Genomic DNA, 13,724 nt, shown 5'->3' on the forward strand with positions numbered 1-13,724 from the left:
AGGAGAAGGGAGTTGAACTGGATGTGTCATTTCTCAGATGCTTGGCTTAGCCATTATCCTATGGGATATTTTGATGTAGGTCTCCCTCAATCTCTCCTGTTGAAGCTGTTGCATTCTGTATAAATAATTAGAGTCATTTCAGCCAAAGAGACAGAGAGAGAGAGAGAGAATGAGCACACAAGTATGAGAATGACTCCACAGCCTGGTTTTAGAGCATTAACCCAGGATGTGGGTGACCAGGATCAAGTCCCCCTGCTGCAACCTTCAGCCGCCCCCCCGCCCCCCCAGCTGTTTTGTGTGAACTCACCTGAGGACCTGATGCAGTAGCCACCCTCCGAGCACACCTAGCAGCTCAGGCTTTGCTTATGAGTAAGACGTCCAAGTGCCTATCTTCCCCTGGTTTGTGAATTACTCTGTGGTTTAGGCAGGAGAAAAATGCTCAGATGCCTAGAGGGAGGCAGTAGTGCGCATGCCCAGAGGCAGAAACATATTTGTCTAGGGAACTATACTGCAAAAACGTAGGCACCCACCGGGTTCAGCTGGAATTTTGTATCAACATAAACCTGGATATAGCACCTAGGTACTTTTGTGGTTCTAGGTCAAAGTATGGAATGACTAAACTTGAACATTTTATTGTGGTGTTAGTGTAACACTTACAGACCCTGGTTGTCAGTGGGCGGGATTGAACCTGGGATCTTTGGAGCTAAATGCATGAGCCTCTACTGCATAAGCTAAAAGCCATGTGGCTGTTTGTTAAGGCTGTAGCAGACTCATTAATCTCTAAGTGAAAAGAAAAGGAGTACTTGTGGCACCTTAGAAACTAACCAATTTATTTGAGCATGAGCTTTCGTGAGCTACAGCTCACTTCATCGGATGGGCACATGGGACAGAGCACCACACCCAGGAGGTATGTGGGCAATGCTGGCATGGTATTTCAGTATCATCATGTTACAGTGCCATGCAGACTCCCTTGGCCAAATTTTGCTCTCAGTCAGAATCAGAAGGGCTGCAAAGAATGTACATCAGAACAGAATTTGGCCCCGTGACCAGTGCAGACATTGTTTTAAAATGAAAGCATCCTTTCTACTTGTATCAGTTGGCTCAGTAAATGAGCAGATAGCTGAGGAGTGAAGAAGTGAGCAGTGACCTGCACACAGCTGGTATGCTGCTGAAAAAAACCAAACCAAACACCAAACTGAATTCTTCAGAACTTCATCATCTGGGCTTAGGCATTCTGCTTTACTAGAGCTCCTTTATTAGATTAAAAGGAAGTGGATTTGGAATTCTTCCTGCCTTGTGATACAGAATGAAAATGAGTTGAAAAATTACAAATGGCATTTGCAAAACCAGTTTTTCCCTTTATGACCACTATTTTCAGTTTTACTGTAAGTTAAGTTGTTGCATATCTTATAGCAATATAATAATGCATATTTCTGAGTTTTGGAATTCACAAAAATAGTTGGTAAGGTCAAAGTTTCTCTGACAATGCCACTGGAAGATTGTTCAGGCCAAAGATTGTAGTGAGTCTAGGCATTTTGGGGAAACATGCTAAAGCATGTGGTGTTCTTGTAATCTTTCAGACAAAAGAAGAAGTGGATGGAAATAGTCTCAAAGCCATGGTTACAACTGCTCTGGAGATCTGTGTTATTTTCTCCGCTGGTGTAGTGTGCTGTGTGAGATTTCTACTCCTAGTAACTAAGGAGCCCTGGATGCTTTTGGAAACATCTTCCCTCAGTATTACTGATGATGCACATCACCACTGAATAAAATGAATTGCTTTCCTTTTAGATGGCTAACTCAGAACCTTTTGGTCAAAACACCAAATCTCATTCTGTCTTATAAGCAAACAACTTTAACTCTCAATGTTCTGACATAAGCCCCAGTGTTCAGTCTCAATCAGAAGTACATGATCTTTCACATCTACCAACTCTTTGTTTTGAAAAATTTTATACCAAAGATTCTCATTTCTTCAGATCACATTTTCTGCTCAGTCTCAGAATCAAAAGGCAGAGGGGTTAAAAGGATGGTTTGCAGTAACAAAGAACCAGCAGTACCAATTTCTGTCATACAGCTTTCTCCTTTGATTTTTATCTCCTGCAGGTTGGACTGAAGTCTGTAATAGAGCATTTTCCAGGCCAGCTTGATTTTGTTCTTGTAGATGGTGGCTGTGTCCTCAGCCATGGGCACAAACAATTGATGTGTCTCGCCAGATCAGTTCTCAGTAAAGCTAAAATCCTGCTTCTTGATGAACCAAGTGCTCATCTTGATCCTGTGTAAGTTTTCCTGATTCTTTACTATATTCCAGTGTGAGGTAGGGAAGTCAGTGAGGCAGCACAGCAGAGAAAGTTATTTTGTCATATTTCTAGTCCTTTTTAAGGCTAGATTTCAACTTAAGGTACAGCCCTGAGCAAGGGAGGGTACGTAAACTGTACCATCCCGGTAGCTACCCGGGGAATCATTGTGCCTTACACGCGGTCCTGCCCCTGCTTTCTCTTTGCTCCAGGAAGATTAGTAATTTACAGGTGAGCTGTACCAGTGGTACATTACTACCCCTGCACTGGGCTCAGCTACTCTGCCAAAGTGTGCATAGTAGAAAGAAGAGTGCCATTCCTTACTTTTCTCTGCCTAGCTGTTCACAGGAGAGAGTAAGCAGGCAAGTATCCCCACTCACTCCTACACAGTCAGAGGGTCTGGGTACTCCCCTGGGTTCTTACTCCCTTTTGTGGGTGTACAATTCAAGTCACAATTTACCACTTAATAAAAATATTTACAACTTTACTTCAAAGGGTACTATAAACACCACATCTTGGCGGTAGGTATGTTATATGTGGGGAAACTAACACAGAGGGCCAATTTTATCCCTAATGCATGAGTACAACTCCATTAACTATACGAAGTTTCAATTTGACCCAAATGGATTAAGGGAATTGACTGAGGCCACAGAACAAGTCAGTGTCAGAACTAGGATTAGAAACCCAGAATTCCTGGCTGCTAGCCCTGTGCTCAATACACGAGAGCATGTTATTGTTATGATTACTAATTATTATTTCCAGCACAGTAGCACCTGGCGGGCAAGGCCCCATTAAGCTAGTCACTCTACAAACATATAGCAAAGACAATCCCTGCCCCAAAGAGTTTACAATATAAGTGTAAGGCTGTCGTGAACAGATGGATCTAGCAAAAGCTGAAAAGGAGCACAAGGAAACAATGAGACAGTTGCCTGGAACGAACTCCTATTTTAGAGCTTTATTACTCAGCAATAAAAACACTTTATCTTCTGTCTGAAACTTTTTAAACAATCTCCCTACCAGAGCAAAAACTGCACTATTTGGTTAAATGTTCACTGAGGCTAGTGTGAGGGATTAAAAAAAGGAGAGAGAATTCCTGTGGTGAATTAATTCACTGTATAGCCACTTGCCTGCTATAACAGTATCTTTTACTGGTTTGAAGTAAAAATATTTTCAGCCTATAAAAAGCAGTGACTGCATGTGCAAAATACCTCTTTCTCGTAATATATTTGATCAAGTACCAAATTGTTTCAGTTGTTCTGAAACCATTTCTTAATTGCTGGTGCCTCGCCCTGGTAATATCTCCTATAATAGCACTCATTTTTGGACGGAATTCTTAGGAACTGCAAGTCTGAGAGACAGCACCTTGTAGAGATATTAATACCTTAGACATTGTCCACTGGACAGTATGGAATGAGAAGAACTGCAGGCCATTGAAAGATTACACACTGGAAGACATTTGTTAATTCTGAGGCCTTTTAAAGGTGCCAGAGCCTTAAATAAGTCAATAATTGTCAGCGTTTAGAGCTAACACCACCACTCTTATTATTTAGCCCAAGCTCTGGGACCCTCCCACCTCACAGGGTCCTAGACACTGGATTCCAGCCCCAGCCCGGACATCTACACTGCAATTAAACAGCCCAGCAGCCCGAACCCAGCAAGCCTGAGTCAGCTGGCACAGGCCAGATGTATGTTTTTAATTGCAGTGGAGACATATCCTGAGTGTGGCACTTCATGATAGCGCAGGGTACACATTTGTTAATACACTGAATGGTGAACATCACAGGCCTAACTAAACACCGCTGCTGTGTTTGATAGAGTATTAACTAGTTCAACTCCTCTCTAGCCAACCCAGAGAAATAGGGGAATTACACCAAAATAATGATAATACTGGATAGCACATTTACTAAAAGGGACATCATAAATTTCTATATACATTATAGAATTATAAAAATGTGTCAAATAATTTTAATTACAACTTAAATTTTATAATTGCAATTTACTGTAGCAGGAGTGTAATTTTATGTGTGTCATTCTGAAATCTTTACCTTGCACAGCTCAGTATTAAAAGGCTGTATGTTGATAAATGTGCCAATTTCTGTATAACATTCTACATGCCAAAACTGTTTTATCTTTCAGAACCTTCCAGGTGATTAGAAAAACACTCAAGCATGCATTTGCAAACTGTACAGTAATACTCTCAGAACACAGACTAGAAGCAATGTTGGAATGTCAGCAATTTTTGGTGAGTGCTGTATCTTTTTAAAGTGATTTCCTTATAATTGACAGATATGGGCTTTGCACAATATTTTAAGTAACTCTTCTATGGTTAGATTAGCCACATCTGCTGCCCGGGGTCAGTTCAAATACCTGGTGCCTTCTTTATTCTAATTGTCTGGAAGTGCCTAAGAATTGTCATCTTATTGTACGTTATTAAAACAAATATACAGGTGTCTGTATCTGTTTTTACTTAATACGGGCAGAAGAGCAACTAGAGAACTGCAACAGAAGTATCCTGCCTAAGATGGTTAGACTGCTGTGTTTCTCTCTAGAAACAACCTGAAATTTCCTTTCTGTGTTAAAAACTGTTAATCATTTGTTAAGGAAATGCCAGTATTGGCGTTATGTTTTTTTCAGTAGATAACAATGGCTAGTAAAGAAAATGGGATGAACTGTGTGTGAAAGCTGAGAAGTGGCTCTTAAAATCAGATATTTTCCTGTATACTTTCCTGACTCTCAGAGAGAGGGATGTTTTAATATTTCTTTTGCTACCATACAGCTCAGAATGTTTTCCTCCATATACATTTGGTCAAGTGCATGGTTTTCTCTTTAAATTATAGCCGTTTTAGAGTTGCATTGCTATGCAGTTGAGTAGCAAGCGTATAATCTGAAACGGAAGTGGACTATGCAATAAATAAGATATACCCTTTTGAACCACTATTGTTATTCTATATACTGGACTGTACCCTCATGTGAAAGATGGAGTTCTTTCTGTAGACCATCGTGGAGCCTGATTCATTAAGGTCCTTTCTAGTTATACATTTTAATTCACAAACAAAAGCCTTCTAACACACATTTAAAGTGTATTTCAGTGGAGTTTCGCTAACACCCAGAAAATATACATTCTTTCCAAACATTTAAGAACTATTTAATTTTAAAAACGAGAATGTCTGGAAATGAAAAGATAAGGGATCCAGTCAATTCCCCAAGTACCACTATCACCCATGCAATGTACACCATTTACCTAGCCATATCTTTGCCCCCTCATCTTGCCCTGTAATGGAAATATACTCTACCAACCCCATACGAGAAGATGGGATATTGGACAGTGAAGGGAGAGGGGTTTTATCCACACTGAAATGATAAGGATCAAAGTTTTATAACTAGATGGTTTTAACCTTTTAAAACTTAACATGGGTAAAACGCGGTGCTTTTCCCTATCCCCCTCCATACTGCTGATAACCCAGGAACATTCCAGTCCCCTATACACATCCTCAATGCCCCCTCAGTCTGCTGTACCTTCCCTTCATCACTACTTCCACTCCTTGCCAGTCTCCATGTACCCCTCTTCCTTCCTTCCCCCAAAGCTCTCCATTGCAAGATCAGGTAGCAGAGCTCTTTGCCACCTAGACCCAGCCCTAACACCAGTCTGCCCCAGCTCCATGCCTATTCACATTTTCCCTCTTCCCACCTCTGGGGCTGGATTAAAGCGATTGGGGGCACTAAACACAAACTCATATAGGGGCTGGCCATGACTCTGTGCTGTGCTAACATCCCCATGGCACCTCATCCCAGTGCCCTGCCCCTCATTGGGGTGACAATGTCAGGAAATTAGATTGATATAACTATGTTGCTCACAGGTGTGAAAAATCCACCTCTCATGTGACAGTTAAACCAACCTAACCCCCAGTGTAGACAGTGCTACTCAACGGGAGAATTCTGCTCTCGACCTAGGAGTACCTATGCCAACAGGAGAACATTCTGGTGTGTCCCTGTAGTGGTTTATGTGTTGACAAGCCCATAAAGGGACTGGGGCTTTCTTCAGGCAAGTCCAAAATACCCCCAGAAAAAAAAGTAAACAAAGGATAGCAGAATGGCAAACAATGCTTAACTTACACAGTCTCGTTTAAACAGCATAGCAAGAGGGTCAGTTTCTGCTTGCTTCCTAGCCTAAGGCTTGATCTACATCTGAAAGTGAGATTGATATAGTTACATTGGTCGGGGTGTGAAAGATGCAAGCTAACCCCAGTGTACACACAGCTATGTCAACAGAAGAATGGATGCATTGACACAGCTAACTTCATTCAGGGAGGAGGTGTTCCTACACTGATGGAAAAACTCCTTCCATGGGTGTAGGCTGTGTTTACAATACAGGGTTATGCTGACATAGCTACACTGACCTAGCTATTCCGGTATAGTCTCTGTAGCGTAAACGCAGCTTGAGAAGGGAAAGCCCTCCCCCTTGGTTCCCTTCTACCAATCTTCCAGTGCTTTTTTGTATATCCCTGCTTTAATAAGCTCCTGGTTAACCCTTTCCTTCCCTTCCCTACCTTGGAGTGGATTTATTATATTATGAAGCTCTTTATAATATAATTCTTCGTAATTCCCTCATGAACTGAACCTGGTTTCCTCCAGCCCCCACCAAAATACAAGAAGGCACTTCTCAGCAATGCCAATAAAACAAAATAGGAGATTAAGGTCAAGCCTATCATAGTTAAGATGAGCTAAAGAGAGAGAGAGAGAGAGAGAAAGGACCATTTTTGAAACTGAGCACCAGGAACATTTCCCAAACACCATAATTTTAAAACTCTTTTTCTGGTTTGTAATGAAAATTAGTCAGTCACTTGACATTTCAAAGTATGTAAAAACAGCTTTTTTGCTCTTCTCCCAGTGTAAGTCCTTGAAGTTTTCCCTCCTATCAATCTGTGCTACCTTGCTAGTTTATGTAGTTAACTGAATTCTATTGATATAGGTCTAATTGAACACTATTGATATAGGTCTAATTGATTGAACATGTTTAATTAGGTAATAGAAGAGAATAAAGTGCGGCAATACGAGTCAATCCAGAAGCTGCTGAATGAAAAGAATTCCTTCAGGCAGGCTATCAGCTACTCTGATCGCCTTAAGATATTCCCACTACACCGCAGGAATTCAAGCAAGCGCAAGTCTAGACCCAAAATCAGTGCCTTGCAGGAAGAGACAGAGGAAGAAGTGCAAGAGACCAGGCTGTGAGAATGGGTGGAAACGCTTCCTCTTAGGAGTTCACTGGTGGAGTTTGGGGGAATACAGTACTGTACCTCAAAAACAGGAGAAGCATGACCAACACCACTGAAATTGCAGGAACAAGCACAGATTCAAACTTTCAGGAGGCATTAAATGACATTTATGGAAGTGGCTGCCCACCAATGGTCAAATTGTGTGTGAGGCATTACATATCCTTGAAGATTTACCACTTGTTCTGGTAAGCCAGGCTTCCTTGTAAAAGCTGCTTTTCTGTGGTACAAAACTAGATGATGGGCAGAGATAGGAACCCGTTTAGACCGACTTAATCATTTCATCAAATTTTCAAAACTTTTGCTGACGTGTGTTTGGGAGGAAGGGAAGGTGGCAGAGGAGGAATGTTAAAAAAAATCGAGCTTGAATGGAAAACACTAAAATAAAAAATGTACAATGATTGTTTTAAGTTCACTTACTCCCTGAAAAGAGGTTGAGAAAGCACCAGTGACCCACTCAGAATATTTCCTCCTACTCATTCTTCAGGCACTTACTGTATTTCAACACTGCAGAAAAGGCAAATGCCCTCTCACAACACTGCACAGCTCCAAGCATGCAGGTGAGAATGAAGGAAAAAGAGGATGTTGGCTTGTAAGTTGCTCAACATCCGTCATGTCTCAGCAGTTAAAAGATGATCATGGGAGTTAATATTTCCTTCTGGAATCTAGTAAGACTATTGGCCCAGCTTTGCAAACACTAATTGGGTGGAGTGCATGCTGATATGGGCAGTCCCCTTGTAGTAAATGGCAGGACTTCCAGCAGCTGAAGAGTAATATTCTGTGTGTTTAGGTCAGACACCTTTACATGCTTTTTATCATAGTTTGTATAAAGAACAAAAACTTTGAAGTAGACTTTAATAATGGAACCAGTTTTTACATGCTTCTGTTTTTGCAGTTTTCAGATGCATACTGAACTTTTCTCTAGAATATTTTATTTTAATATTGTTGCAAACATTTATTACGAGAATGCCGTATTTTAAGAGTGATTATGCACTATAAAGAAAAATATATTTGTATAGAAAGAATTTTTATATTTGAAACATCTCCTTTTTATGCCACTAGTCCTTTTTATTGCATGTTATAGTAAAACTGCAGGGGGGAGGGGGGAAATGACAGTATCCCAAAGACATCTCCACTAGCATCCAAAGTCACCTTTATTGGGACGCATGGAAGCATTCAGGCAAGACAAGTATGCTAAGCTTCTATTTAAATAAAAACGCTCTTAACTCAAATTGCTTATGTAACAAGTCATGATAGTTGCAACAGAAATGTTCTGCTGTTTCTACTAAGTGAACACTGCCTACCAAACAAAATGCATTTAATTTTTTATTCTATTTATTACCAAAGTAGACAACATGATGTACAGTATGTCAATAAAATTAAGACTGTATACAATTCCACTGTCTGGCTTTGTTTGGTTTGTTAAAAAGACAATTCTACTGTCTATTTCCTTGGGGGTTTTATATCTTATGGTTGCTAAGCTAAATGCAGATGTATCAAAATGTCTCTGGAAACAGTGTTGAACTTTCCAAGCCCTTAGTCTCTAAGGTGCCACAAGTCCTCCTTTTCTTTTTGCGAATACAGACTAACACGGCTGCTACTCTGAAACCTTTTAAATTGAGATGTTCTCTCTGATAAGGGCACAAACAATAATCCCTATATTACCACTAAGGGAAGTTTTGTGTACTCCCAACTAATACATTTCAAAATTTCATTACAAAAATTTCTCGTTTTCCCTGGGAACAAAATCCTTTTTAAAATATTCTTTTGGACTGCCAATAGTTACTGTGGCTAGAGCTGGGTGAAATTTTTTGGCCAAAACTTTTTTTCACAAAAAAAATAAAAATAAAAAAACGTAGATTCGAGTCCACCAAAACAATTCATGAATTCATGAAAATGGTTGATTTCATCTAACTGTTTTGGTCAAACAAAAAACAAAAACAAGCATCTGAAAAATCTAAACAATTTTGTTTTGAAAAATGTTTTAATGAAAACAAAATGTTTTGTTTCAGATCAAATTAATTCTTTCAACTTTTTGGTTTGCCAAAAAATTTTAACTTTCATTTTGGGTGGACCCAAAACTATTTTTTCCCTGAGTTTTTGGTACTGCAAAGGAATTGAAAAATCAGTTATTTTCACAGCTTTAGAGGTGACAATTTTGAATGCTTGGTTCTAAATGTACACCTCAGTGTCACCAGATGGTGCTGGCGAGCAGTTGTGCTTTGGTTTAATCAAACTGTAACCATTTGTGAAGGTTTATGATTCTTTTTGTGATCTACAGGTTTTATATGGCATGCTAAGCAATAAATTGTTAGAATTTGAGTCCTGTCTTTAAACATTTACATTAACTTGCAGGTAAGTGAATTTGGGCATTTTTGTGCTATTTGGGAATAGAAGAAACCATGGAAGCTCAGCAAGAGAACTAGAAAGAGCATTTTTAAGGGGATGCTAACAGTCAGTTGGCATCACTATCTGAACATCTCTTCATTTACAATCAGAGTTTATAAATTATCCCCATCCAGAGTTTGTGGCTGAAGAAGGAGGTGTATACACTGTGACAAAGTTTCTCCTCTATCTTGGTGGGTCTTGTGCTTATTGGCAGATTTGCTCACCTTGGAGCTTCATGGCAGCCCTCAGTTTGGCTGTTTTCATGAACCCACAATCCAGGTCAACTCCTCCTGTGTCTGACCAGGAGTTGGGAGGTTTGGGGGGAACCCGGGACCACCCTCTACTCCGGGTTCCAGCCCAGGGCCCTGTGGAATGCAGCTGTCTAGAGTGACTCCTGGAACAGCTGTGCGACAGCTACAACTCCCTGGGCTACTTCCCCATGGCCTCCTCCCAACACCTTCTTTATCCTCACCATAGGACCTTCCTCCTGGTGTCTGATAATGCTTGTACACCTCAGTCCTCCAACAGTCCATGTTCTCACTCTCAGCTCCTAACACCTCTTGCTCCCAGTTCCTTACACGTGCACCACAAACTGAAGTGAACTCCTTTTTAAACCCAGGTGCCCTGATTAGCCTGCCTTAATTGATTCTAGCAGCTTCTTGATTGGCTGCAGGGGTTCTAATCAGCCTGTCTGTCTTAATTGTCTCCAGAAGGTTCCCGATTGTTCTGGAACCTTCCCTGTTACCTTACCCAGGGAAAAGGGACCTACTTAACCTGGGGCTAATATATCTGCCTTCTCTTACTCTCCTGCAGCCATATGGCCCGACCCTGTCACAACATGGACAGAATGAACATAGAACACTGAGCTCACTGCTTAAATTATAATCAGCTGAACTAGAGAAACACAATTACAGATTTCACAGTAGCAGCTGTGTTAGTCTGTATCCGCAAAAATATCCACAAAAAGAAAAGGAGTACTTGTGGCACCTTAGAGACTAAAAAATGTATCTGAGCATAAGCTTTCGTGAGCTACAGCTCACTTCATTGGATGCACGTAGTGGAAAATACAGTGGGGAGATTTTATATACACAGAGAACATGAAACAATGGGTGTTACCATACAGACTGTAACAAGAGTGATCAGGTAAGGTGAGCTATTACCAGCAGAAGAGGGGACGGGGGGGGGGAATCTTTTGTAGTGATAATCAAGGTGGGCCATTTCCAGCAGTTGACAAGAACGTGTGAGGAACAGCGGGAGCGGGGGAGGGGGGATAAACATGGTGAAATAGTTTTACTTTGTGTAATGACACACCCACCACACAACAAAAACACTAACCCAGGAACTTATCCTTGCAACAAAGCCCATTGCCAGCTGTGTCCACATATCTATTCAGGGGACACCATCATAGGGCCTAATCACATCAGCCACACTATCAGAGGCTCATTCACCTGCACATCTACCAATGTGATATATGCCATCATGTGCCAGCAATGCCCCTCTGCCATGTACATTGGCCAAACTGGACAGTCTCTATGTAAAAGAATATTCTTGACGTAAAACAAATCAGACGTCAAGAATATAACATTCAAAAACCACTCGGAGGACACTTCAATCTCTTTGGTCACTCGATTACAGATCTAAAAGTGGCAATTCTTCAACAAAAAAAACTTCAAAAACAGAATCCAATGAGAGACTGCTGAATTGGAATTAATTTGCAAACTGGACAGCATTAAATTAGGCTTGAATAAAGACTGGGAGTGGATGTGTCATTACACAAAGTAAAACTGTTTCCCCATGTCCATTTCCCCCTCTTCCCCCCCCCCCCCCCACTGTTCCTCACACGTTCTTGTCAACTGCTGGAAATGACCCACCTTGATTATCACTACAAAAGGTTTTTTTTTTCTTCTTCTTCTCTCTCCTGCTGATAATAGCTCACCTTAACTGATCTCTCTCGTTATAGTGTGTATGATAACACCCATTGTTTCATGTTCTCTGTGTATATATCTCTATATATATCTTCCTACTGTATTTTCCACTGCATGCATCTGATGAAGTGGGTTTTAGCCCATGAAAGCTTATTCTCCAATAAATTTGTCTCTAAGGTGCTACAACTACTCCTGTTCTTTTTGCGGATACAGACTAACACGGCTGCTACTCTGAAATCTTTTACATCTGAATAAACCAAGTCATTTTGGTTCTTTGTCTCTCTGAGTCATCTTTGGTTCCTCTTGGCTGCTTCTTTCATTAGCCACCACAACCACTAGTTTCAGAGTAGCAGTCGTGTTAGTCGGTATCTGCAAAAAGAAAAGGAGTACTCGTGGCACCTTAGAGACTAACAAATTTATTGGAGAATAAGCTTTCGTGAGCTTTCATCCGATGAAGTGAGCTGTAGCTCATGAAAGCTTATGCTCAAATAAATTTGTTAGTCTCTAAGGTGCCACAAGTACTCCTTTTCTTTTTGCACAACCACTGGTGAGTCAAGTAGTGGGTGCATGTGCAGATACTCCGGTCCAGTGGAAAGTACCAGGTACCACTTAGTTACTGTTTTAGAGGCAGGGGACAACTATTACTGATGTCTGCTATATATGCTTAGCAGGATTCAAGGGAGCTTAATTGATGGGAAGTGCTAAGTGCCCAAGCATAGAGAATGTCCGGAAGTGAATGAGAGATTTCTTGGACCTCTTCCACCTGTATCTCGAGAGAATCAGCTAGATATCTGAGCACATCCTGAGGGCTCCATCCATGGGAGATGGTGTAGATGGTCCCACCTCATCTAGGGGACCGGGACAATATAGCAGCACATATTTCCTTGTCCTAGCATGGCGGTTCTTCTCCTCAGAAAACTCTTCAAAGGCCTCAGATTAATGGTCTGCAACCTGATACACCATCCCAGGAGCCTATAGTGTAAGGTAGGAAGTTTTCGTTCCAAGAGACCATCTGGAAGTGTGACCTTAGGGTTTCCAACAGGGCCATGCTGGAACACTGTAAGCAAATAGGGATGGTGCCATGAATCTTGATCTGAAAGTAGAAAGGATCCAGGTCAGTGGTGCTGACATGCCTGGTACTGACAAACTTGGCATCAAATGAGCAGCACTGAAGAGACTAGAACTGATGCAAGTGGTACAATATCAGCTGGCATTGAAGCACTTAATACAGAGGTAGCCCCCGATGCTCTGACTTCAGCACCAGAGGCAGCTGATTTGAAACCTGAGACTGTGCTGGCGTCCCAGTACCATGCTTCCTCAGAGCTTCTGTGGTAACCAACTTGGCCCTTAAGAGTCTCCTTTGATCAGGAGTGGTGAGGGCACTTGGACCTCTCGAATCCCCAGTAGGATGTTCCCCTGCTCTTCACAGATAAGTAATATTCCTTTTTGTCTGAGGACTTTGCTTTAACATTCCTATCAGAATCTGAAGCTAGAATGGAGCACAGGAGCTAGTGGATCTGGAACCCACAGGGGCACTTCTGCACTGAGGTGGAACTTTTCCAGAGGGTTCTGCCCTGCCCAGATCAGAGCCCTGCTTCCTGGATGTGTCTGACAAAAACATTTTAAGATGCACCTCCCTTGCCTTTAAAGTCCTTTTAGAAAAGGATTTATACACTGATGATTTGTCGGGAATATGAGCTTCTCCAAGATAAAAATGGCATCTGGTGTGTTTGTCCTTAATCACAAATGCTGCCTTGTGAGCCGAGCAATGCTTAAAACCTGGTGACTTAAGATGAGACATCTCCAAACCCCAGCACCAGGATGATCCTGACTGAAGAGAATCAAAATAA

General features: G+C 41.3%; 1 protein-coding gene across 1 annotated transcript in view; it reads left to right on the forward strand.

The window, feature by feature from the left end:
- The window catches only part of CFTR (CF transmembrane conductance regulator), a 144,345-nt gene extending 135,440 nt beyond the window's left edge, over positions 1 to 8,905 (forward strand). The window contains exons 25-27 of the mRNA XM_084613660.1: positions 2,101 to 2,273; positions 4,428 to 4,533; positions 7,314 to 8,905. Coding sequence (XP_084469786.1) covers positions 2,101 to 2,273; positions 4,428 to 4,533; positions 7,314 to 7,520 — 486 coding nt within the window. The 3' untranslated portion in view covers positions 7,521 to 8,905. The remainder of the gene's footprint in view (positions 1 to 2,100; positions 2,274 to 4,427; positions 4,534 to 7,313) is intronic.
- Positions 8,906 to 13,724: the final 4,819 nt, after the last annotated feature.

The sequence above is a fragment of the Lepidochelys olivacea genome (assembly GCF_965140295.1).
Source record: "Lepidochelys olivacea isolate rLepOli2 genome assembly, chromosome: 1".
NCBI classification, from domain to species: Eukaryota; Metazoa; Chordata; order Testudines; family Cheloniidae; genus Lepidochelys; species Lepidochelys olivacea.